A 24080-nucleotide genomic window follows, 5' to 3' on the forward strand; every position below is an offset into this window, starting at 1 on the left:
GTTTTTTCTACTCTGGTCTCTTCAGTGAAGTAGTGGTCGTTCATGGAGGCTTTTCTGTCTGAACTTGGATGAATAGGAAAGAAATGTTTGGATTACAAAAAGATACAAAGAAAATCAATATGTTCAGTATTGGAACTTTTTCTAAATTCATTCTTTACACAACTGAGCACAGACATGATTCAAACCCTTTTTTCTATCATAGACACGAATGCAACCGCGGCAGCAGTGAGGGAGAAGGGGCAAATCTGATGGGGGACGACATGGGAGAGAAGAGGGGGACGAGGGGGAGACACAGGAGAGGAGGGGGACGAGACACAGGAGAGGAGGGGGACACAGGAGGGGGACGGAGGGGGGAGACGGAGACACAGGAGGGGGACGGAGGGGGGAGACACAGGAGGAGGGCGACGGAAGGGGGAGACACAGGAGAGGAGGACAGAGGCACAGGAGAGGAGGGGGACGAGGGAGCGGATAAGGACCCCCAGCGGTGAGGGGGACAGCCGGTGAGGGTGAAAAGAGAGAGGACAGTACGGACAGCACATTTAGCACTTGGCCCAGTGGACAGAGGTGCACAGGGGACAGAGCAGGTGGCTGATAGGAGAGAGCGGCGGGAGGGGAGAGTTGACAGATGGCACCAAGGAAGATCTGTGTACACTAACCCGGCACAGGAGAGAAGATACGTTCCAGAGAGATCTACTCTCAATTTACAGAGCTAGAGGAAGAAAATCATCTCCCAGCCTCAGAGAGCGATATTCACAGAACAGCACGGTCAAACTGGGCCATTTCTATGGAAGGGAATACTTACTTTGGCACCTCTGTGAGGCAGCTTTTGTAAGAAATTATAGGATTGTTTAGGATGCTGATGGACCACATGCTGACACAGGGAGTAAATCAAATGTATGGAAACTGGAAATAAACAAAGTGCATATGATGGATATTTACATCCACTCTTCAGGGAAAATGAACTTCCCACATTCACTGTTTGTGTAGCTGTAAACAGGGCACTGAACTCTCGACTTTCATGAGAAGAAGCCACCATGATGTAATGTAGGGGGAGAAAGGGCTGCTAGCCTGGCAGCTGTAGCCAATAACCTATTGTACCTTACAAAGGCAGTAGGAATCATTAAAACAGCCCTTTCATGTCATGGGATAAGAGTGCTCTCTCTAACGTCCTGCTGAGGGCAGGCGAGTGTGTCAGACCGTCTGCTTTACTGACTGATCCCAAACAAAAACAAGTTCTAGGTCACAAGACACCCCTTGCTGATCTCCCTCGTTGAGCAATTATTTGAGATATGCATAATGCTACTTAAAAGCTGCAGGTCATCATTATTTCTGACTTAGTGGCTTCCAACGGGGAGAAGAGAACACTGTTTGGAGGGAGCTATCTGACCGACACCCCAATTTATGCTAATCCATGAACAACCTGCTCAGGAGTAACGGGACAATTCACACGTGTTAAATCTGGTTACCTACAGAAATGCAGTTCTGCAGTTAGTTTGGTAGCTACTATAGATATCTGTAGGTGGATGTGCCGGTTGTTGGAATCAGCACTTTTAAAAGCAGGATGGAGAAAAAAAACTTCACCTCGTCATCACCCAGCCCCAGATTGGTATTTTTCCCTTTCCCCCACATGGGCGTTTTAATACAACCAGTCCTATTTTTAGGAACTGAATCTATTCTGGTGTCTGGTGGTGTTGTCTTTGTTTCTGTCCCTACCTCTCCCTCTCCCTGGAGGTTTTGGGTTGTCTTTGTTTCTGTCCCTACCTCTCCCTCTCCCTGGAGGTTTTGGGTTGTCTTTGTTTCTGTCCCTACCTCTCCCTCTCCCTGGAGGTTTTGGGTTGTCTTTGTTTCTGTCCCTACCTCTCCCTCTCCCTGGAGGTTTTGGGTTGTCTTTGTTTCTGTCCCTACCTCTCCCTCTCCCTGGAGGTTTTGGGTTGTCTTTGTTTCTGTCCCTACCTCTCCCTCTCCCTGGAGGTTTTGGGTTGTCTTTGTTTCTGTCCCTACCTCTCCCTCTCCCTGGAGGTTTTGGGTTGTCTTTGTTTCTGTCCCTACCTCTCCCTGGAGGTTTTGGGTTGTCTTTGTTTCTGTCCCTACCTCTCCCTGGAGGTTTTGGGTTGTCTTTGTTTCTGTCCCTACCTCTCCCTGGAGGTTTTGGGTTGTCTTTGTTTCTGTCCCTACCTCTCCCTCTCCCTGGAGGTTTTGGATTGTCTTTGTTTCTGTCCCTACCTCTCCCTGGAGGTTTTGGGTTGTCTTTGTTTCTGTCCCTACCTCTCCCTGGAGGTTTTGGGTTGTCTTTGTTTCTGTCCCTACCTCTCCCTCTCTCTGGAGGTTTTGGGTTGTCTTTGTTTCTGTCCCTACCTCTCCCTGGAGGTTTTGTGTTGTCTTTGTTTCTGTCCCTACCTCTCCCTCTCTCTGGAGGTTTTGGGTTGTCCTTTTTCTTGTCCTACTCTCTTTGCTTGTCATACTCTTTGGGCATGCTTCTTAGATTTGTTCAATATTCACACTGTCTACTGTATTCTAGGCTCTACTCATTTCCAGTGTCCAGCCTTGTGTTTGAGTAAACCTAATGTACCCCAAAACACCCATCAATGTGATTACTACTACAACCAAGCTCCCCCAGAATGAGCACTGGCTTCTATCTAGAACCCTGTCCATTCGGTTCCCCTCCCAACGTACCGTGCTCTAGGATGATGAGTTGAGCGCTGGACTGCATGTTCCCTGCATCGTTCTCTGCCAGACACTGGTAGAATCCCTCGTCAGACTTGACCAGACCCAGCACCTGCAGGTTGTGTTCATTCTGCGGGTCAGAGAGAGAGAGACAGAGAGAGAGAGACAGAGAGAAAAAGAGAGATAGAAAAAGCGACCGAGAGAGCGAGGTCAATAACATCAGGTGGTGGAGAGAGAGGGAAATAGGTCAATGTCTTGAGGTGGAGACTGTGTGAGAGGTCAATATGGTGATTGACCGACCACTCGTAAATCAAAGACCACATCAGTTGAGCATCTAGCTGAAGCACTGCTTGTTAAAGCGATTGGTTAAGAGGTATCAGACTGTAGAATGTCACTAGAACTTCTCCTCAGTAAAGATCAGAAGCTGAACTACAGGTTTTACGTCACACATCCTAATGACATTTTACATTACAACAAACTTACAATGATTTTGAAGTAGTCGCTGGGAATGACAGCGTCTCCGTTTTTGACCCATTTGACGGTGGGGGCCGGGGAGCCTGTGACCTCACACTGAAACATGATGTCCATGGACTCGTGGGCGTAGATGTTGGCCGGCCTCTTCAGGAACTCCGGTGGAACTGCAACATACAGCAGGGGAGAGGTGTGTCAGAGTGTCTGTGCCTGTGTTTGGGTGCCTGTGTTTGGGTGCCTGTGTGTGGGTGCCTGTGTGTGGGTGCCTGTGTGTGGGTGCCTGTGTGTGGGTGCCTGTGTGTGGGTGCCTGTGTGTGGGTGCCTGTGTGTGGGTGCCTGTGTGTGGGTGCCTGTGTGTGGGTGCCTGTGTGTGGGTGCCTGTGTGGGGGTGCCTGTGTGGGGGTGCCTGTGTGGGGGTGTCCCCGGGTCTCTTTTCAGTTCGCTGCACCTAGTGACTGGAACGAGCTGCAAAAAACACTCAAACTGGACAGTTTCATCTCAATCTCTTCATTCAAAGACTCAATCATGGACACTCTTACTGACAGGCTGCTTAGCGTGATGTATTGTTGTCTCTACCTTCTTTCCCTTTGTGCTGTTGTCTGTGCCCAATGTTTGTACCATGTTTTGTGTTGCTGCCATGTTGTTGTCATGTGTTGCTACCATGTTGTGTTGTTGTCTTAGGTCTCTATATAGTGTTGTGTTGTTACCATGTTGTGTTGTCATGCGTTGTTACCATGTTGTGTTGTTGTCTTCGGTCTCTATGTAGTGTTGTGTTGTTACCATGTTGTGTTGTTGTCATGTGTTGTTACCATGTTGTGTTGTCTTAGGTCTCTATGTAGTGTTGTGTTGTTACCATGTTGTGTTGTCTTAGGTCTCTATGTAGTGTTGTGTTACCATGTGTTGTTGTCATGTGTTGTTACCATGTTGTGTTGTCATGTGCTGTTACCATGTTGTGTTGTCTTAGGTCTCTATGTAGTGTTGTGTTACCATGTGTTGTTGTCATGTGTTGTTACCATGTTGTGTTGTCATGTGCTGTTACCATGTTGTGTTGTCTTAGGTCTCTATGTAGTGTTGTGTTGTTACCATGTTGTGTTGTTGTCTGAGGTCTCTATGTAGTGTTGTGTTGTTACCATGTTGTGTTGTTGTCATGTGTTGTTACCATGTTGTGTTGTCTTAGGTCTCTATGTAGTGTTGTGTTGTTACCATGTTGTGTTGTCTTAGGTCTCTATGTAGTGTTGTGTTGTTACCATGTTGTGTTGTCTTAGGTCTCTATGTAGTGTTGTGTTACCATGTGTTGTTGTCATGTGTTGTTACCATGTTGTGTTGTCATGTGCTGTTACCATGTTGTGTTGTCTTAGGTCTCTATGTAGTGTTGTGTTACCATGTGTTGTTGTCTGAGGTCTCTATGTAGTGTTGTGACCATGTTGTGTTGTTGTCTGAGGTCTCTATGTAGTGTTGTTGTCTGAGGTCTCTATGTAGTGTTGTTGTCTGAGGTCTCTATGTAGTGTTGTTGTCTGAGGTCTCTATGTAGTGTTGTTACCATGTGTTGTTGTCATGTGTTGTTACCATGTGTTGTTGTCTGAGGTCTCTATTAGTGTTGTGTTGTTACCATGTTATGTTGTTGTACTAGGTCTCTATGTAGTGTTGTCTCTTGCCGTGATGTGTTTTGTATTTTTTTTAATATATATATTTTTTTAAATCCCAGCCCCCATCCCCAAAGGCCCTCATTGTAAATACGAATTTGTTCCTAACTGACTTGCCCAGTTAAATAAAGGTTAAATCAAATAAACAAATAAAATAGTGTATGTGGGTGTGTATAACTGTCTACTGAGAAATAATTTAATGTGAGATTACCTATCATGTTCTCCTCTTGTAATGTGAAGGGTAACGCTCCATAACAGGCTGTTAACCTTTCACGAGTATCAACCCCGTATCCGGGATCACCCCCCACCCCCCCCACACTGATTAGCATCGCTAGCATAGCTTCACAAGTAAATAGTAGCATCTAAATATCATTAAATCACAAGTCCAAGACACCAGATGAAAGATACAGATCTTGTGAATAAACCCATCATTTCTGTTTTTTAAAATGTTTTACAGGGAAGACACAATATGTAAATCTATTAGCTAACCACGTTAGCAAAATACACCATCTTTCTTTGTCCACCATTTTCTCTCTCCACCACTAGCTATCACCAATTCGGCTAAACTAAGATATTGATAGCAACAAACCAAGACAAAAACTCATCAGATGACAGTCTGATAACATATTTATGGTATAGGATAGGTGTTGTTAGAAAAAAGTGCATATTTCAGGTAGAAATCACAGTTTACAATTGCACCGACCATCACAAATCGACTAGAATTACTAGATAGAGCAACGTGTATGACCAATTTACTCATCATAAAACATTTCATAAAAATAGACAAAGCATAGCAATGGAAAGACACAGTTCTTGTGATTTCAGACCATATTTCAGATTTTCTAAGCGTTTTTCAGCGAAAACACAATAAATCGATAAGTTAGCATACCACATGTGAAAACGTTAGTAGAGTATGAATTCAAGGCAAAGGGAGCTATAACGTTATCATCGCCAAAATATATTAATTTTTTCACTAACCTTCTCAGAATTCTTCCGATGACACTCCTGTAACATCATTTTACAACATACATATACAGTTTGTTCGAAAAGGTGCATATTTAGCCATACAAAACCGTGGTTATACAATGGAAATAGTCACAACTCAAGCATCAAAATGAGGGACGTCAGCTTTCAGAGTGATCTAGTTTAATCGAAAGCTAATCATATACTTGACTAAAAAATACAGAGTTGACAGGAATCGAAAGACAAATTAGTTCTTAATGCAACCGCTGACTTACATTTTTAAAATTATCCTTACTTTTCAATACAGGGTTCGCCAAGTGAAGCTATACCAAACAAAATGGCGAAATATGCGTTTAAAATATTTCGACAGAACAACGATTTATCATATTAAATATTGCTTACTTTGAGCTGTTCTTCCATCAGATTCTTGGGCAATGTATTCTTTCTTGGGTTTAATCTTCTTTTGGTCGAAAGATGTCCTTTGTCCGTCTAAATGCCCGCTAACGTTCGACCGGGACCCCGAAATGTGCCCGGTGCTTCACATAGAAATGCATCAAAATCGCACTAAACGGATATAAATTGCTATAAAACGGTTTAAATTAACTACCTTGATGTTTCTAAGTCCTATATCGAATTAAATTACAGACGGATACATTTTACGTTGATAACCGAGCCTTTGAAAATGGCATCCGGAGGTGTCTTCCTGCGTAAAGGCGAGCGTCGAAAGGGGGGCTACCCTCACTCCTTGGTCCTTTATAACCTCTGAGAGCTACGCAGAAGGCCCATTCCACTTCTCATTGGTTACTGACATCCAGGGGAAGGCGGGTGCAGTTCGTGTCGTTCCATAGGATATACACAGACTTTTAAAACTGATCTGAAATCAGAGCTTCGCTCTCAGACCTTTCACTGTCTGTCATGGATTTCGCTGTAGAAAGAGTTCTGGGTCACCCACAGACATCATTCCAACTTTGTATGAAACTAGAAAGTGTTTTCTATCCAATAGAATTAATAATATGCATATTGTACGAGCAAGAATTGAGTACTAGGCAGTTTAATTTGGAGACGACAAAATGCTAATTCGGAACAGCACCCCCTGTAGTCGCAAGAAGTTAAACAACACTGTGTTCCCAGCTGCAGGCTACGTGATAGAACAGTTAGTGAGAACTGGAAAATCAAATGGAATCAGATAACATCACGCTTCACTGAAAACTTGGACGGTAGAGACGGAGGAAGAGACAACGCAGGGACTCATAGCTAAATCCAATCGTCTATAGTACCCGGTCTCTTTTCCATTTCGGCTCCACCCGGTCTCTTTTCCATTTCGGCTCCACCCGGTCTCTTTTCCATTTCGGCTCCACCCGGTCTCTTTTCCATTTCGGCTCCACCCGGTCTCTTTTCCATTTCGGCTCCACCCGGTCTCTTTTCCATTTCGGCTCCACCCGGTCTCTTTTCCATTTCGGCTCCACCCGGTCTCTTTTCCATTTCGGCTCCACCCGGTCTCTTTTCCATTTCGGCTCCACCCGGTCTCTTTTCCATTTCGGCTCCACCCGGTCTCTTTTCCATTTCGGCTCCACCCGGTCTCTTTTCCATTTCGGCTCCACCCGGTCTCTTTTCCATTTCGGCTCCACCCGGTCTCTTTTCCATTTCGGCTCCACCCGGTCTCTTTTCCATTTCGGCTCCACCCGGTCTCTTTTCCATTTCGGCTCCACCCGGTCTCTTTTCCATTTCGGCTCCACCCGGTCTCTTTTCCATTTCGGCTCCACCCGGTCTCTTTTCCATTTCGGCTCCACCCGGTCTCTTTTCCATTTCGGCTCCACCCGGTCTCTTTTCCATTTCGGCACCACCCGGTCTCTTTTCCATTTCGGCACCACCCAGTCTCTTTTCCATTTCGGCACCACCCGGTCTCTTTTCCATTTCGGCACCACCCGGTCTCTTTTCCATTTCGGCACCACCCGGTCTCTTTTCCATTTCGGCTCCACCCGGTCTCTTTTCCATTTCGGCTCCACCCGGTCTCTTTTCCATTTCGGCTCCACCCGGTCTCTTTTCCATTTCGGCTCCACCCGGTCTCTTTTCCATTTCGGCTCCACCCGGTCTCTTTTCCATTTCAGCACCACCCAGTCTCTTTTCCATTTCAGCACCACCCAGTCTCTTTTCCATTTCAGCACCACCCAGTCTCTTTTCCATTTCAGCACCACCCAGTCTCTTTTCCATTTCAGCACCACCCAGTCTCTTTTCCATCCTTACTTGCCAGTGAAGGGAGAACAAACCATTTGAAAACGGAACAACTTTGGCTTCAACTTCCCCTGACCCTTTAACTAAATAGCAATCCTTAAGACATGTTATCCAACCAGGAAAACACAAAACAAAGTCCTCATCTCTACCTCCATCTTCCCTGTAGTCTTTTATAACAAAGCATCTCAAAGTAGTTAAAAACTGCCTATAATTACAGTGTCTCATCCTATGGAGAGGTGTGTACAGACGTAGTTCTACCCCAGACCAGGGTAATGAGGGCAGGGTCAAGTTATTTGATCGTCTGTGGAGATAAATGGCCTCATCCATCTCTCCTGTAACAAGGTCATGCAGAGCGCTGTGTCTCAGCCTTGTCCTTTACAGTGTAATTGGAGTGTGGCTCTGAGGAGGGTGACTGTGTGTGTATGTGTGTGTGTGTGCCCGAGTGTGTGTACGTAGGATTGTGGAGGGAGAGTGCCTGAGTGTGTGTGTAATTCGGATTGTGTGTGGGGGGGGCGCCCAGCTCAGTGCTCTGATAAGACGTGACCTCTGTAACCAAGGTATAATAGCTGTGTTGTTGGTCAGTAGGATTGTGTGTGTGGGAGGAGGGGGCAGCTCAGTGCTCTGATAAGACGTGACCTCTGTAACCAAGGTATAATAGCTGTGTTGTTGGTCAGTAGGATTGTGTGTGTGGGGGGGGGGGGGGGGGGGGGGGGCAGCTCAGTGCTCTGATAAGACGTGACCTCTGTAACCAAGGTATAATAGCTGTGATGTTGGCGAGTAGTGTCAAGTCAAGCCTCTGTATCAGCCTTCACAGCTCTCCAATAGCATACCATTCACATCCCATTCACATGTGGACCACAGACTGATTGTGTTTAACAGTTGGGTGGATAAGGTCCTTTCTACTCTGGGGGAACAGAGGGTGGGTTCAACAGCGTAATCAGCCAGGCTAACTGTTCTATAATATAATGACATGATCATTTAGCAGGCGCTCTTATCCAGAGAAACTTACAGATAATAGCCTACAGGTAATTCAGTCGTAGTTTAAATAAGTCTTACCCACAACTCTAATTAAACTCCATCCTCCAACCATCTGAGCAATGTTCTGAGTGGCACCACGTAGCCTAACTGGAATATATAAGATTCTGAGTGGCACCCCGTAGTCTAACTGGAATATATAAGGTTCTGAGTGGCACCCCGCAGTCTAACTGGAATATATAAGGTTCTGAGTGGCACCCCGTAGTCTAACTGGAATATATAAGGTTCTGAGTGGCACCCCGTAGTCTAACTGGAATATATAAGGTTCTGAGTGGCACCCCGCAGTCTAACTGGAATATATAAGGTTCTGAGTGGCACCCCGTAGTCTAACTGGAATATATAAGGTTCTGAGTGGCACCCCGTAGTCTAACTGGAATATATAAGGTTCTAAGTGGCACCCCGCAGTCTAACTGGAATATATAAGGTTCTGAGTGGCACCCCGCAGTCTAACTGGAATATATAAGGTTCTGAGTGGCACCCCGCAGTCTAACTGGAATATATAAGGTTCTGAGTGGCACCCCGTAGTCTAACTGGAATATATAAGGTTCTGACTGGCACCCCGCAGTCTAACTGGAATATATAAGGTTCTGAGTGGCACCCCGTAGTCTAAATGGAATATATATTGTTCTGACTGGCACCCCGCAGTCTAACTGGAATATATAAGGTTCTGACTGGCACCCCGCAGTCTAACTGGAATATATAAGGTTCTGAGTGGCACCCCGTAGTCTAAATGGAATATATATTGTTCTGACTGGCACCCCGCAGTCTAACTGGAATATATAAGGTTCTGAGTGGCACCCCGCAGTCTAACTGGAATATATAAGGTTCTGAGTGGCACCCCGCAGTCTAACTGGAATATATAAGGTTCTGAGTGGCACCCCGTAGTCTAACTGGAATATATATTGTTCTGACTAGCAGCACGTAGTCTAACTGGAATATATAAGGTTCTGAGTGGCACCCCGTAGTCTAACTGGAATATATATTGTTCTGACTGGCAGCACGTAGTCTAACTGGAATATATCTTGTTCTGACTAGCAGCACGTAGTCTAACTGGAATATATCTTGTTCTGACTAGCAGCACGTTGTCTAAATGGAATATATATTGTTCTGACTGGCAGCACGTTGTCTAACTGGAATATATATTGTTCTGACTGGCAGCACATTATCTAACTGGAATATATAAGGTTCTGACTAGCAGCACATTATCTAACTGGAATATATAAGGTTCTGACTAGCAGCACATTATCTAACTGGAATATATAAGGTTCTGACTAGCAGCACATTATCTAACTGGAATATATATTGTTCTGACTGGCAGCACATTATCTAACTGGAATATATATTGTTCTGACTGGCAGCACATTATCTAACTGGAATATATATTGTTCTGACTGGCAGCACATTATCTAACTGGAATATATATTGTTCTGACTGGCAGCACATTATCTAACTGGAATATATATTGTTCTGACTGGCAGCACATTATCTAACTGGAATATATATTGTTCTGACTGGCAGCACATTATCTAACTGGAATATATATTGTTCTGACTGGCAGCACATTATCTAACTGGAATATATATTGTTCTGACTGGCAGCACATTATCTAACTGGAATATATATTGTTCTGACTGGCAGCACATTATCTAACTGGAATATATCTTGTTCTGACTGGCAGCACATTATCTAACTGGAATATATATTGTTCTGACTGGCAGCACATTATCTAACTGGAATATATATTGTTCTGACTAGCAGCACATTATCTAACTGGAATATATATTGTTCTGACTGGCAGCACATTATCTAACTGGAATATATAAGGTTCTGACTAGCAGCACATTATCTAACTGGAATATATAAGGTTCTGACTAGCAGCACATTATCTAACTGGAATATATATTGTTCTGACTAGCAGCACATTATCTAACTGGAATATATAAGGTTCTGACTAGCAGCACATTATCTAACTGGAATATATATTGTTCTGACTAGCAGCACATTATCTAACTGGAATATATCTTGTTCTGACTAGCAGCACATTATCTAACTGGAATATATATTGTTCTGACTAGCAGCACATTATCTAACTGGAATATATATTGTTCTGACTAGCAGCACATTATCTAACTGGAATATATCTTGTTCTGACTAGCAGCACATTATCTAACTGGAATCCACACTGATCGACAAACCATTTCGGGGGCATTGTCATGCTGAAACAGGAAATGGCCTTCCCCAAACGGTTGCCACAAAGTTGTAAGCACAGAATCATCTAGAATGTCATTGTATGCTGAAGCGTTGAGATCTCCCTTAATAACTGAAACTAAAGGGGTCCGAACCATGAAAAACAGCCCCAGACCACTATTCCTCCTCCACCAACTTTACAGTTGGCACTATTGATTCGGACAGGTAGCGTTTTCCTGGCATCCGCCAAAACCAGATTTGTCCGTCGGACTGCCAGATGGCGGGGTGTGATTCATCACTCCAGAGAATGTGTTTCCACTGCTCCAGAGTCCAATGGCGGCAAGCGTTACGCCACTCTAGCCAACGCTTGGCGTTGCGCATGGTAATCTTAGGCTTGTGTGCGGCTGCTCGGCCATGAAAACCCATTTCATGACGCTCCCGACGAACAGTTACTGTGCTGACGTTGCTTCTAGAGACAGTTTGGTACTCGGTTGTGAGTGTTGCAACCAAGGACAGATAATTTTTACGCGCTACGTGCTTTAGCCCTCAACGGACCCTGAGCTTGTGTGGCCTACCACTTCGCGGCTGAGCAGTTGTTGCTCCTAGAGGTTTCCACTTTACAATAACAGCACTTACATTTGACGTGGGTAGCTCTAGCAGAGCAGAAATGTTATGAACTGACTTGTTGGAAAGGTGGCATCCTATGACGTGTGTCACGTTGACAGTCACTGAGCTCTTCAGTAAGGGCCATTCTACTGTCAATGTTTGTCTATGGAGATTGCATGGCTGTGCGCTTGATTTTATATACCGGTCAGCAACATGTATGGCTGAAATAGACAATTCCACTAATCACACTATATATACACAGAAGTATCTTGTAAACAGCATGGATGTTCATACTGTACTCTAAACCAGAGCTACAATGTTATTATAGAGTGCAGTTGTCAGCCACTCATTGGCCTGCTTTGTGCAGTATCTATTGGGGAACAGTTTGAGACGGGACTACTGCTTACGCAGTGCGGTGTTGTCGAGACTACTGCTTACGCAGTGCGGTGTTGTCGAGACTACTGCTTACGCAGTGCGGTGTTGTCGAGACTACTGCTTACGCAGTGCGGTGTTGTCGAGACTACTGCTTACGCAGTGCGGTGTTGTCGAGACTACTGCTAACGCAGTGCGGTGTTGTCGAGACTACTGCTAACGCAGTGCGGTGTTGTCGAGACTACTGCTAACGCAGTGCGGTGTTGTCGAGACTACTGCTAACGCAGTGCGGTGTTGTCGAGACTACTGCTAACGCAGTGCGGTGTTGTCGAGACTACTGCTAACGCAGTGCGGTGTTGTCGAGACTACTGCTAACGCAGTGCGGTGTTGTCGAGACTACTGCTTACGCAGTGCGGTGTTGTCGAGACTACTGCTTACGCAGTGCGGTGTTGTCGAGACTACTGCTAACGCAGTGCGGTGTTGTCGAGACTACTGCTTACGCAGTGCGGTGTTGTCGAGACTACTGCTTACGCAGTGCGGTGTTGTCGAGACTACTGCTAACTCAGTGCGGTGTTGTCGAGACTACTGCTTACGCAGTGCGGTGTTGTCGAGACTACTGCTTACGCAGTGCGGTGTTGTCGAGACTACTGCTTACGCAGTGCGGTGTTGTCGAGACTACTGCTTACGCAGTGCGGTGTTGTCGAGACTACTGCTTACGCAGTGCGGTGTTGTCGAGACTACTGCTTACGCAGTGCGGTGTTGTCGAGACTACTGCTTACGCAGTGCGGTGTTGTCGAGACTACTGCTTACGCAGTGCGGTGTTGTCGAGACTACTGCTTACGCAGTGCGGTGTTGTCGAGACTACTGCTTACGCAGTGCGGTGTTGTCGAGACTACTGCTTACGCAGTGCGGTGTTGTCGAGACTACTGCTTACGCAGTGCGGTGTTGTCGAAACTACTGCTTACGCAGTGCGGTGTTGTCGAAACTACTGCTTACGCAGTGCGGTGTTGTCGAGACTACTGCTTACGCAGTGCGGTGTTGTCGAGACTACTGCTTACGCAGTGCGGTGTTGTCGAAACTACTGCTTACTCAGTGCGGTGTTGTCGAAACTACTGCTTACGCAGTGCGGTGTTGTCGAGACTACTGCTTACGCAGTGCGGTGTTGTCGAGACTACTGCTTACGCAGTGCGGTGTTGTCGAGACTACTGCTTACGCAGTGCGGTGTTGTCGAGACTACTGCTTACGCAGTGCGGTGTTGTCGAGACTACTGCTTACGCAGTGCGGTGTTGTCGAGACTACTGCTTACTCAGTGCGGTGTTGTCGAGACTACTGCTTACGCAGTGCGGTGTTGTCGAGACTACTGCTAACGCAGTGCGGTGTTGTCGAGACTACTGCTTACGCAGTGCGGTGTTGTCGAGACTACTGCTTACGCAGTGCGGTGTTGTCGAGACTACTGCTAACGCACTGCGGTGTTGTCGAGACTACTGCTTACGCAGTGCGGTGTTGTCGAGACTACTGCTTACGCAGTGCGGTGTTGTCGAGACTACTGCTTACGCAGTGCGGTGTTGTCGAGACTACTGCCGACGCACTGCGGTGTTGTCGAGACTACTGCCGACGCACTGCGGTGTTGTCGAGACTACTGCCGACGCACTGCGGTGTTGTCGAGACTACTGCCGACGCACTGCGGTGTTGTCGAGACTACTGCCGACGCACTGCGGTGTTGTCGAGACTACTGCGAGAGAAAGAGTATTTATTGCTGTGTGATGAAGGGGGGGAAGAGAGTATTCATTGCTGTGTGACGAAGGGGGGGAAGAGAGTATTCATTGCTGTGTGACGAAGAGGGGGAAGAGAGTATTCATTGCTGTGTGACGAAGGGGGGGAAGAGAGTATTCATTGCTGTGTGACGAAGGGGGGGAAGAGAGTATTCATTGCTGTGTGACGAAGGGGGGGGAAGAGAGTATTCATTGCTGTGTGACGAAGGGGGGGGAAGAGAGTATTCATTGCTGTGTGACGAAGGGGGGGGAAGAGAGTATTCATTGCTGTGTGACGAAGGGGGGGAAGAGAGTATTCATTGCTGTGTGACGAAGGGGGGGAAGAGAGTATTCATTGCTGTGTGACGAAGGGGGGGAAGAGAGTATTCATTGCTGTGTGACGAAGGGGGGGAAGAGAGTATTCATTGCTGTGTGACGAAGGGGGGGAAGAGAGTATTCATTGCTGTGTGACGAAGGGGGGGAAGAGAGTATTCATTGCTGTGTGACGAAGGGGGGGAAGAGAGTATTCATTGCTGTGTGACGACGGGGGGGAAGAGAGTATTCATTGCTGTGTGACGACGAGGGGGAAGAGAGTATTCATTGCTGTGTGACGACGAGGGGGAAGAGAGTATTCATTGCTGTGTGACGACGAGGGGGAAGAGAGTATTCATTGCTGTGTGACGACGAGGGGGAAGAGAGTATTCATTGCTGTGTGACGACGAGGGGGAAGAGAGTATTCATTGCTGTGTGACGACGAGGGGGAAGAGAGTATTCATTGCTGTGTGACGACGAGGGGGAAGAGAGTATTCATTGCTGTGTGATGACGAGGGGGAAGAGAGTATTCATTGCTGTGTGATGACGAGGGGGAAGAGAGTATTCATTGCTGTGTGATGACGAGGGGGAAGAGAGTATTCATTGCTGTGTGATGACGAGGGGGAAGAGAGTATTCATTGCTGTGTGATGACGAGGGGGAAGAGAGTATTCATTGCTGTGTGATGACGAGGGGGAAGAGAGTATTCATTGCTGTGTGATGACGAGGGGAAGAGAGTATTCATTGCTGTGTGATGAAGAGGGGGAAGAGAGTATTCATTGCTGTGTGATGAAGGGGGAAGAGAGTATTCATTGCTGTGTGATAAAGTCAAAATGTTCTCTGTGTGTGAGTTATTGTTGGTTTGCCTGTCTGTATGTCTTAATGTGTGTGTGTCAGTGTGCTGCAGTGTGTGTGTTATGCCGCAGTGTGCGTCTGTTGCAGTATCTGTGTGTGTCCCTGAGCAGTGTGGGGGCCCCCTGGTAAGGTGTTCTGGTGGCAGGTCCTGGTGGAGGCTGGGACCCTGTGGTGCTCATTATCTCTGGCAGAGAGAGATCTCCCCCTCTCCCTCATTCTCCTCCCTCCCTGAGCTGACGTACACCATTTCCTCTTAACTGGAGTTCAGATAAATGGAACCTATTGGACTGAGCAATGAGCACAAGTTGACTAAATATACCAATAAAGCTTATGGGGACTGGGAGCTGCCAGGAGACTAGGGACATGTGGTGGTGTGTGTGTGTGTGTGTGTGTGTGTGTGTGTGTGTGTGTGTGTGTGTGTGTGTGTGTGTGTGTGTGTGTGTATTACATGGGCATTTGTGTGTGCAGGCCGGGGGGATTTACGAGGGGATGCGTTTGTTCGTTTGTGTGTGTGTGTGTTCGTGTGTGAGCTGAGGTTAGCGGAGGAGGAATGGTATTCACACCTAAGAACACCATCCTGGTTTACAATAGAGACCAGATTGCACAGAGCACTATAATTACAGCACTATAAGACTACATGGTGACTGATTCCATCCACCTTCTCCCTGCCTGCTACCCGTTTAGCTGGAGGACTAAAATACACAAACAGCCATTTCTGACATTTACAACTGATCAATGATGTTCATGCTTTAATGTTCTGTACATCAATCTCATTGTGTGAAGCCTTTATGCAACGTCTCTGCATTGTAATGTAATAATAGATTGTCTAAATCCATCATGTTCTATTTGATTCTATTCCCTTCTAGAATCATCTCTCCCTATATCCCTGTCCAGACTTAGAATGTGACAAGAACACTTCTAACACACCAATCCCACTGAAAGTCAGTAAGTCACACTCCCTCTCGTATAGAAACAGGCTCGCCAGAGAGAAAACCCAGTGCTCTCCAGACCCCACAGTAAATGGATATAGCATCAAAGTGAACCAAGAGCCTCTCTCTCTCTCCATCCATTCTGCCAGGCAGTCAAAGAAACTGCAGGGCCAATTCTCACAGGGGGCTCAAATTATTTTCTTCAGCAGCTAGATTAGTAATAGTAGTAGAAGCTTTATTGCTTTCCTTTCCCGGGTCGGACTGCAGTTTAGTTATTTAGGAGGACAGTGGAAGGTCATACATCTTTACTGTCAGTTTGTAACACAAAGCCCTCTATGGCTTCCCAATAGGCTTTTTGGAGGAGTATGTGAAGGAGAGAGTTTAGCAACATACTGTGCTTTGAACAGAGCTGCGTTCAGGATGATGATAGTTTTGTGAACCTGTGTTAACCTGAACCAGTGGTGGTGTATTGGGGTCCTACAACACAGCCTCAAATCTAGATACGGCGGTCTACAGGTGGAATACAATGTTTTAAACTGTTAAAGCTAGAATCATTCAATGAAACAAAGCGGAACCACTCAAATAAATGTAACCACTCAAATTCATAGAGCTATAGATGAAAGGACTGACCAGCTATGATATCAAAATGATAGTTAACCAAATTGAGGCTACAGTGTTGGTTTACAAACATAGGAGTAAAAAACAAGTTTCTATGTAGGGTTTTGATGGGGTACGACTGTTGAACTAAGCTAATAAGTCATTTATAAGTTACACTCTTAAAGAATCAATGGACATACATCATTCATTTATAAGTCCAGAAATGGCTATAGAAACTAAGGATTCTAGCTTTAAAGGATTTGGCCTTGTATGCTGGTCAACACCAAAGCATTTAGGTCGAAGCTCAAAACAATGCAATCCTGAACGCACCCTCAGTACAAGGGCATCTACAGTAAGCATAGTTAGCACTCAAGCCATTATAATTCTGACTATGATACAAGGCAGGCACAAAGACAAAAGACCGTTAACTTGGATTGCATAGCTACATTACACAACATATGTTTGAGTGAGGATCCATCGCTCTTCTTTACTTATCTGGATTAGAGGGTTTTACACACCAAACAAATGTTTTGGGAGAGTCCGATGGTCCTCTTTTGATTAGCTTAGCCCCTAGCCATATTTAGCTTTATGACTCCAATAAAACCTCCAGCCTGGCCAGTGAGGCTTGTACTCTACCCGGAGGGGGGAACGGAGCATGGGCTTGAGCTAATTAGCTCTCCTGTTCTTTTCACGATAACGGCTTTAGTCTAAATCCCGAACAAAACAAACAGTGAGGGAAGAATAAGGCGGCGGTGGTCAGAAGCTTGATCATTGTTTTCCCAGCGCCTGGGCCAACATACAGCAGCAGCAAGGAATGCATTCTGGGTAATAACCACAGAGGTCAGTCCTGGGACGTCTAACACCCACCGCCTTTTAGGATGGTCCATGAACAACATGGCCCAAACTAAAGCTAGAAGCTGGTAGAAATGACAAAATATTGGACGGCTACGCTTCTGAATGTAGTTAGTTCTCGCTGGTATTTCCTTCAAAACAGTTACAAGTCAAAAGACCAGACTCCTACAAAACAGAAGCCAAGGCCCCTGTTCTAATACTCTGACAATATCCTTCCTGCCAACCTTATTCCTTAAAGTAATCAATGATCTGACATGTAACGGTTGGTGTCTCTGTAATGGAACCCTTCCCTCCTTCCATCAAGGGACAGATGGATTTTTCTAGGTATTGGAACAGGGCCCTGTACCTGGTCAATTGACTCAACCCTATCTGCACTCTGGGGGGGGCTGTAATATTTACACCATGTCTGTGTATATATTCAGCATTACAACTTGATATTGTCCATGACCCTGACGTCTAGCATCTGAGTCAATGTTTTGTCTTTATGCTATAAAGTATGTGACCTTACTTTTCACATCAATTCATCAGATCTTGCTACCTCACTGCTCTAGTCAAAATCATTTCATACTTATGTTGTTTAATACCAGCTAGCTATCACAATGTACATGTTTCCTATAGTTTCTTCCAAGTGTGGTACTGCTTTCCATACAAGCCATTGTAAACACAATAGTCATTGAGACTGATTGTATTCTTTGTGTTTCTTAGGAGATACAGTAACACTGTCCCTCCTCCAACATGAGAGCAACTATGTTGGCCTAGCGCTGTTCTTTTAAAAGAGATACTTCGGGATTTTGGCAATAAGGCCCTTTATCTACTTTCCCAGTCAGATGAAGAACTCCTGGATGCCATCTTTATGTATCTGTGTCCAGTATGAAGGAAGTTAGAGGCACAGTTGAAGTTTACATAAACTGACTTTAAACATATTTGGCTAAGGTGTTTCACAATTCCTGACATTTAATCCTAGTAAAAATTCCCTGTCTTAGGTCAGTTAGGATCACCACTTTATTTTAAGAATGTGAAATGTCAGAATAATAGTAGAGAGAATGATTTATTTCAGCTTTTAGTTCTTTCATCACATTCCCAGTGAGTCAGAAGTTTACATACGTTCAATTCGTATTTGGTAGCATTGCCTTCAAATGGTTTAACTTGGGTCAAACGTTTCAGGTTGCTTTCCACAAGCTTCCCACAATAAGTTGGTGAATTTTGGCCCATTCCTCCTGACAGAGCTGGTGTAACAGTCAGGTTTGTAGGCCTCCTCGCCAGCAAATGCTTTTTCAGTTCTGCCCACACATTTTCTATAGGATTGAGGTCAGGGCTTTGTCATGGCCAATCCAATACCTTGACTTTGTTATCCTTAAGCAATTTTGCCACAACTTTGGAAGTACGCTTGGAGTCATTGTCCATTTGGAAGACCCATTCGCAACCAAGCTTTAACTTCTTGACTGATGTCTTGAGATGTTGCTTCAATATATCCACATAATTTTCCTCCCTCATGATGCCATCTATTTGTGAAGGGCACCAGTCCCTCCTGCAGCAAAGCACCCCCACAACAGGATGCTGCCACCCCCCCATGCTTCACGGTTGGGATAGTGTTCTTCGGCTTGCAAGCCTCCCCCTTTTTCCGGCTAACATAACGATGGTCATTATGGCCAAACAGTTCTATTAATGTTTCATCAGACTGTACTTTTTGGAGAAATGTCCTCTGATCTTTGTCCCCATGTGCAGTTGCAAACCGTAGTCTGGCTTTCTTTAATGGCGGTTTTGGAGCAGTGGCTTCTTCCTTGCTGAGCGGCCTTTCAGGTTATGTCGATATAGGACTCATTTTACTGTGGATATAGATACTTTTGTACCTGTTTCCTCCAGGATTGATTTGTACTTTTCGCACCAAAGTAAGTTCATCTCTAGGAGATAGACCGCGTCTCCTCCTGAGCGGTATGATGGCTGCATGGTCCCATGGTGTTTATACTCGCGTACTATAGTTTGTACAGACGAATGTGGTACATCAGGCGTTTGGAAATTGCTCCCAAGGATGAACCAGACTTGTGGTCTACAATTTTTTGGCTGATTTCTTTTGATTTTCCCATGATGTCAAGCAAAGAGGCACTGAGTTTGAAGGTAGGCCTTGAAATACATCCACAGGTACACCTCCAATTGACTCAAATGATGTCAATTAGCCTATCAGAAGCTTCTAAAGCCACAACATCATTTTCTGGAATTTTCCAAGCTGTTTAAAGGTACAGTCAACTTAGTGTATGTAAACTTATGACCCACTGGAATTGTGATACAGTGAATTATAAGTGAAATTATCTGTCTGTAAACAATTGTTGGAACAATTACTTGTGTCATGCACAAAGTAGATGTCCTAACCGACTTGCCAAAACTATAGTTTGTTAACAAGAAATTTGTGGAGTGGATGAAAAACGAGTTTAAATTACTCCAACCTAAGTGTATGTAAACTTCCAACTTCAACTGTAGTTTCTCGAGCCAATGCTAACTAGCGTTAGCACAATAACTGGATGTCTACAGGAAAGTAATTGCGCTAACACTAGCAAACTCCAAACTGCAGGCAGAAACATCAAAATTGTATCCACAAGTTCATCTGACTCTGTAGATAAATTGACTCATTAACAACATCCTGAAACTATCCCTTTAATACAGTCACTTCTAGACATAAGTTTTTGTTAATTAAGTGATGAAATGTGCTAAACCACCAGGGTTAATAGGGGAATTAGTTTTGGTTGCTGTGAAGAGAGCAAACAGGGGGAAAAAACTAGGCATGCTTCCCATGGCTAAATCAATTATGGTCCATGTTCAAGTTTAATATTCATCCTTAACATGGCAACAAGCAATTAAATGTATCCGCTGGGGGACCACTTAGTAGAGTGCATTGAAATAGAACTGTAATGTTTAAACTGTCTAACTGAGCCAGAGGTACAGTAGAGGAGATGTCTTGGAGCTATGTGGGGTTTTCCGTTGCATAAAGGTAATGTGCAACTTGAAGAATTCCTGACAAATGTGGTCCAATTATTTTCTTGACATTCAATCTACTTGAAATGGGGAAGCCTCTGTGGCTCTACCTTCTTATACACCCAGATAAGAGCTATTCTAGCTTTTTAGAAGCTCGCCATTGGTTAGCAGAGAAAACCGTCCAATCACGATTCAAAGTAGACAAACTGAATAACACGCGTCACACACTGGCGAGTGAATAACACTCGTCACACACTGGCGAGTGCTGAGTTCACGCCAGAGCACTAGTGGGGCCTCGCTGTCACACACAGAACAAACAGACTGGAACATGGAGAGATACTTTCTGTCTAACAGACCATCTCACATGACAACACACAGGCACAGTATGAGCATCTACACGAGAGCATCACACTCTCGTTCACGATCCCAAAAAGATAGGCAAATCCCCAAATCCCATAAAGCAGTGAAAAGGGGTGTTTCCTTCCCCATAACGTGTCCGTGCCCAAAATAGCTCATGGAACGTTTATTTTATTTCCTGAAAATGCCAGGTTGATGACGTTGGGGCGACCGACTGGGAGAGATCAGGAAGGCAATATGTCACAGTTCAAACACCCAGAGATTCTTATCAGACTCCCACTGCCTCAGCTCTAGAGGGCCATTTACAGCCACTATTCTGGACTGTGGGTGGACAAAACATCAAGTCTCATCTTCTAGTTTCCCATCTCAATCTATTTCTACATTAGAGGAAATATCTCACACCCCACTGAGCTAGCTCCTAGCTCAAATATAAATATATAAATATTCCCTCTGTACAGGCAGGCTATTAAACCTTTACTGGACCCAGGCTTGTCCTGCCTATGAAGAGCACATGGAACGAACACGGCAGGCACACATTTCCACCACCCAGAATCTCTCACACACGTTACCTAACATATAGAAATGCATTAAGGAACTCACAGACAAATACACACACACACACATTTCAGTCCTGGAGAAAGGACCATTTAAAACCAAGAACCCTCAACCCAGGCCTCCGCAGTGCAACAATGGCACAGGCCCTGTAATTAAAACCTGCTGCGTCCTCTGGCCTCATTTATTGTCTTGCCAGCTCCAATAAAGGGGGAGACATTGCAGCGCAGCCACACAGCCTGGTCCCTCCACCCTGGCAGAGAGGGCCCCTGGAGCCATTACACACACTCTCTTGTGTGACTATGCGCGTGTGTGTGAGAGACAGTGTGTTTGGCGCGCGCGTGACCTGTGCGCGTGTTGCGCGGGACCGCCCCCATTGGTCCGTGGGAATGCAGTGAAGTGAGGCCTAGAGAGACAGACTAGACTGTACAGTATCTGCCATGTCAAACTAAAGCCATGGGACTGTTGTTTCAGGAGTTCTAGCCATCTTTAAAAATGAGTGACAAGCAACTCCACTGATTCAGAATAGATTTTGAGTAAACAAGAGCAAAGCAACAACACTTGAAAACTTTTTTCAAAGTTCTAGGTTCACAGCTTGGAAATCAAACCAAACTATGGGTTGGCGTGGAGAGTGGAGAATACATCCTGTCTTGTTTTGATTCAGAGTGATGTGTGTGTGTCCCCGCACGATCCCCTTAAGCAAAGCAGCCAACCGCAGTCCTCAAACTGTTCAACTCAATTCAACAGACAAGCAACAGCTGCCTGTAGGGCCCCTCAATCATTCTGCAGCAGAAACCACCACACTAATCATGACAAAGTCTTCCATTGGGTCACATCAACGTTTGGTTTATTTCTCAGAAACAAATATGTACAGAAACCTGCCACAAAGCCTACATCACATTCATTTGGGTGAAAAGGCTTTAGGTCTTTCGAAAGAGAGACTTTTTATTCTAGAAATGTCCATCAATTGTGCCCTACACATTTGTATCCATGTCCTTCAAAATAAAATAAAAGCCTTTTCCTGAGGCAGCCAATTGAGCATTTATTTTGTACAATTGTCAGGAGAACCAATTAATGTCACACTTTACCGGTGCTTCTGCACAACATGTCAACACAATTGAGCCATTTTAGCAGGCACTCTCATCCAGAGTGACTTCCAGTAGTGAGTACATACATTTACCTACTGGTCCCCCGTGGGAATCGAACCCACAACCCTGGCAAACGACATGCTCTACCAACTGAGCCACACAGGATGTTGTGGAGGAAGATGAGAAATGAATAGAAATAAGGACGTGTGTAGCCATTATATTTCTGTAACACTTTGGGATAAATACAGGGGATATGAGATTAACACTTCCTAGTCACATCAACACAGAGAACAGGAGAAGAAAATAAACAGGGGGGTTGATTTCACGTTATCTACGGTTCAACTACCTACTTCCTATCTACATTGTACTGCAACAGGCTATTCTGATGGGTGGTTTTGATACAATGCTACATGGAATGCACACTTAATGCTTGTAATGGTGTGGTGTCTATCTACAGTATATTGATGATACCCTATCAAGAGCTGACCAATAGTGTGTGTCCTGGGGAAAGTTTCACTCTGGGTGTTCGGGTGCTAAATTATATAGATATCGTAGGTGGCTATTAAAATTTGACACTCAAAAGACCCATTTGGATCAAAACCATTTGCTAACTGATAACGGTATGTGACAGATCGTTTAAGTGTGTGAAACACACTGTATCAGATGAGGCTTTTCCCAGGCTAGTACTCCATGAAAAGTGATGTGTGTTTGACTTCATCAGTGCAGTACCTTGTACAGTGAGCTCTGCCTTGGCCTCGATAGTGTTGTTAGTGATGTCTGCCATACAGCTGTAGATGCCTGCATCCTCCTCAGTCAGGTTGTAGATCAACAGACTGCCTCCTCCCACCAACTCCAACTTCCCCTCACTGCCAGACAAAAGAACAAAGAGGTGGGAAAATTAGAATTCACTTGTAGATTTCAGGAGGTAAATCGGCAGAGATTTGACAACTGTTTCAGCTAGCGCCTTCCTCAGTGTGAGTGAGGAACGGCTGAGTGAGCAAGGGCTGAGTGAGGAACGGCTGAGCAGCATGATTATCGTTCACGAGCTGGCGTCCTCGTTTCACGTGTGATTCACAAGTTGCCACAATATATTACAGCTCTGTATGCGAGTCCTCTGCTTTTCATGCCATCATAATACAGGGCCTTCACAAAGCAGTCACACCCCTTGATTTATTCCACATTTGATTATTTTACAGCCTGAATTCAACATGGATTAAATACTCATCTACACCCAATACCCCATAATGACTAAGTGAAAACATGTTTAGACATTGTTGCAAATTTATTGAAAATGAAATACAAAAATATTTAATTCACATAAATATTCACACCCCCGAATCAATACTTTTGTAGTATCACCTTCGGCAGCGATTACAGCTGTGAGTCTTTTTGGGTAAGTCTTTCCACACCTGGATTTCCACACCTGGATTGTGCAACATTTGCCCATTATTCTTTTCAAAAATCCTTCAAGCTCTGTCAAGTTGATTGTTAATCTTGGCTAGACAGCCATTTTCAAGTCTTGCCATAGATTTTAAAGCCGATTGAAGTAAAAACTGTAACTAGACCACTCATGAACATTCAATGTTGTCTTGGTAAGCAACTTGTGTAAATTTGACCAATTAAAAAGCAGACAAATTCACCTTTCAGCA

At 45.0% G+C, this 24080-nt stretch overlaps 1 protein-coding gene across 1 annotated transcript in view; it reads right to left on the bottom strand.

Moving 5' to 3' along the window:
• Nucleotides 1-24080, bottom strand: part of neo1a (neogenin 1a) — a 109006-nt gene that overhangs the window by 59482 nt on the left and 25444 nt on the right. The window contains exons 4-6 of the mRNA XM_038986297.1: nt 23161-23297; nt 3148-3302; nt 2674-2794 (exon numbers count right to left, since the gene is read on the bottom strand). Of these exons, the coding sequence (XP_038842225.1) occupies nt 2674-2794; nt 3148-3302; nt 23161-23297 (413 nt within the window). The remainder of the gene's footprint in view (nt 1-2673; nt 2795-3147; nt 3303-23160; nt 23298-24080) is intronic.

This window comes from Salvelinus namaycush, unplaced genomic scaffold (assembly GCF_016432855.1).
Source record: "Salvelinus namaycush isolate Seneca unplaced genomic scaffold, SaNama_1.0 Scaffold449, whole genome shotgun sequence".
Taxonomy (NCBI): domain Eukaryota; kingdom Metazoa; phylum Chordata; class Actinopteri; order Salmoniformes; family Salmonidae; genus Salvelinus; species Salvelinus namaycush.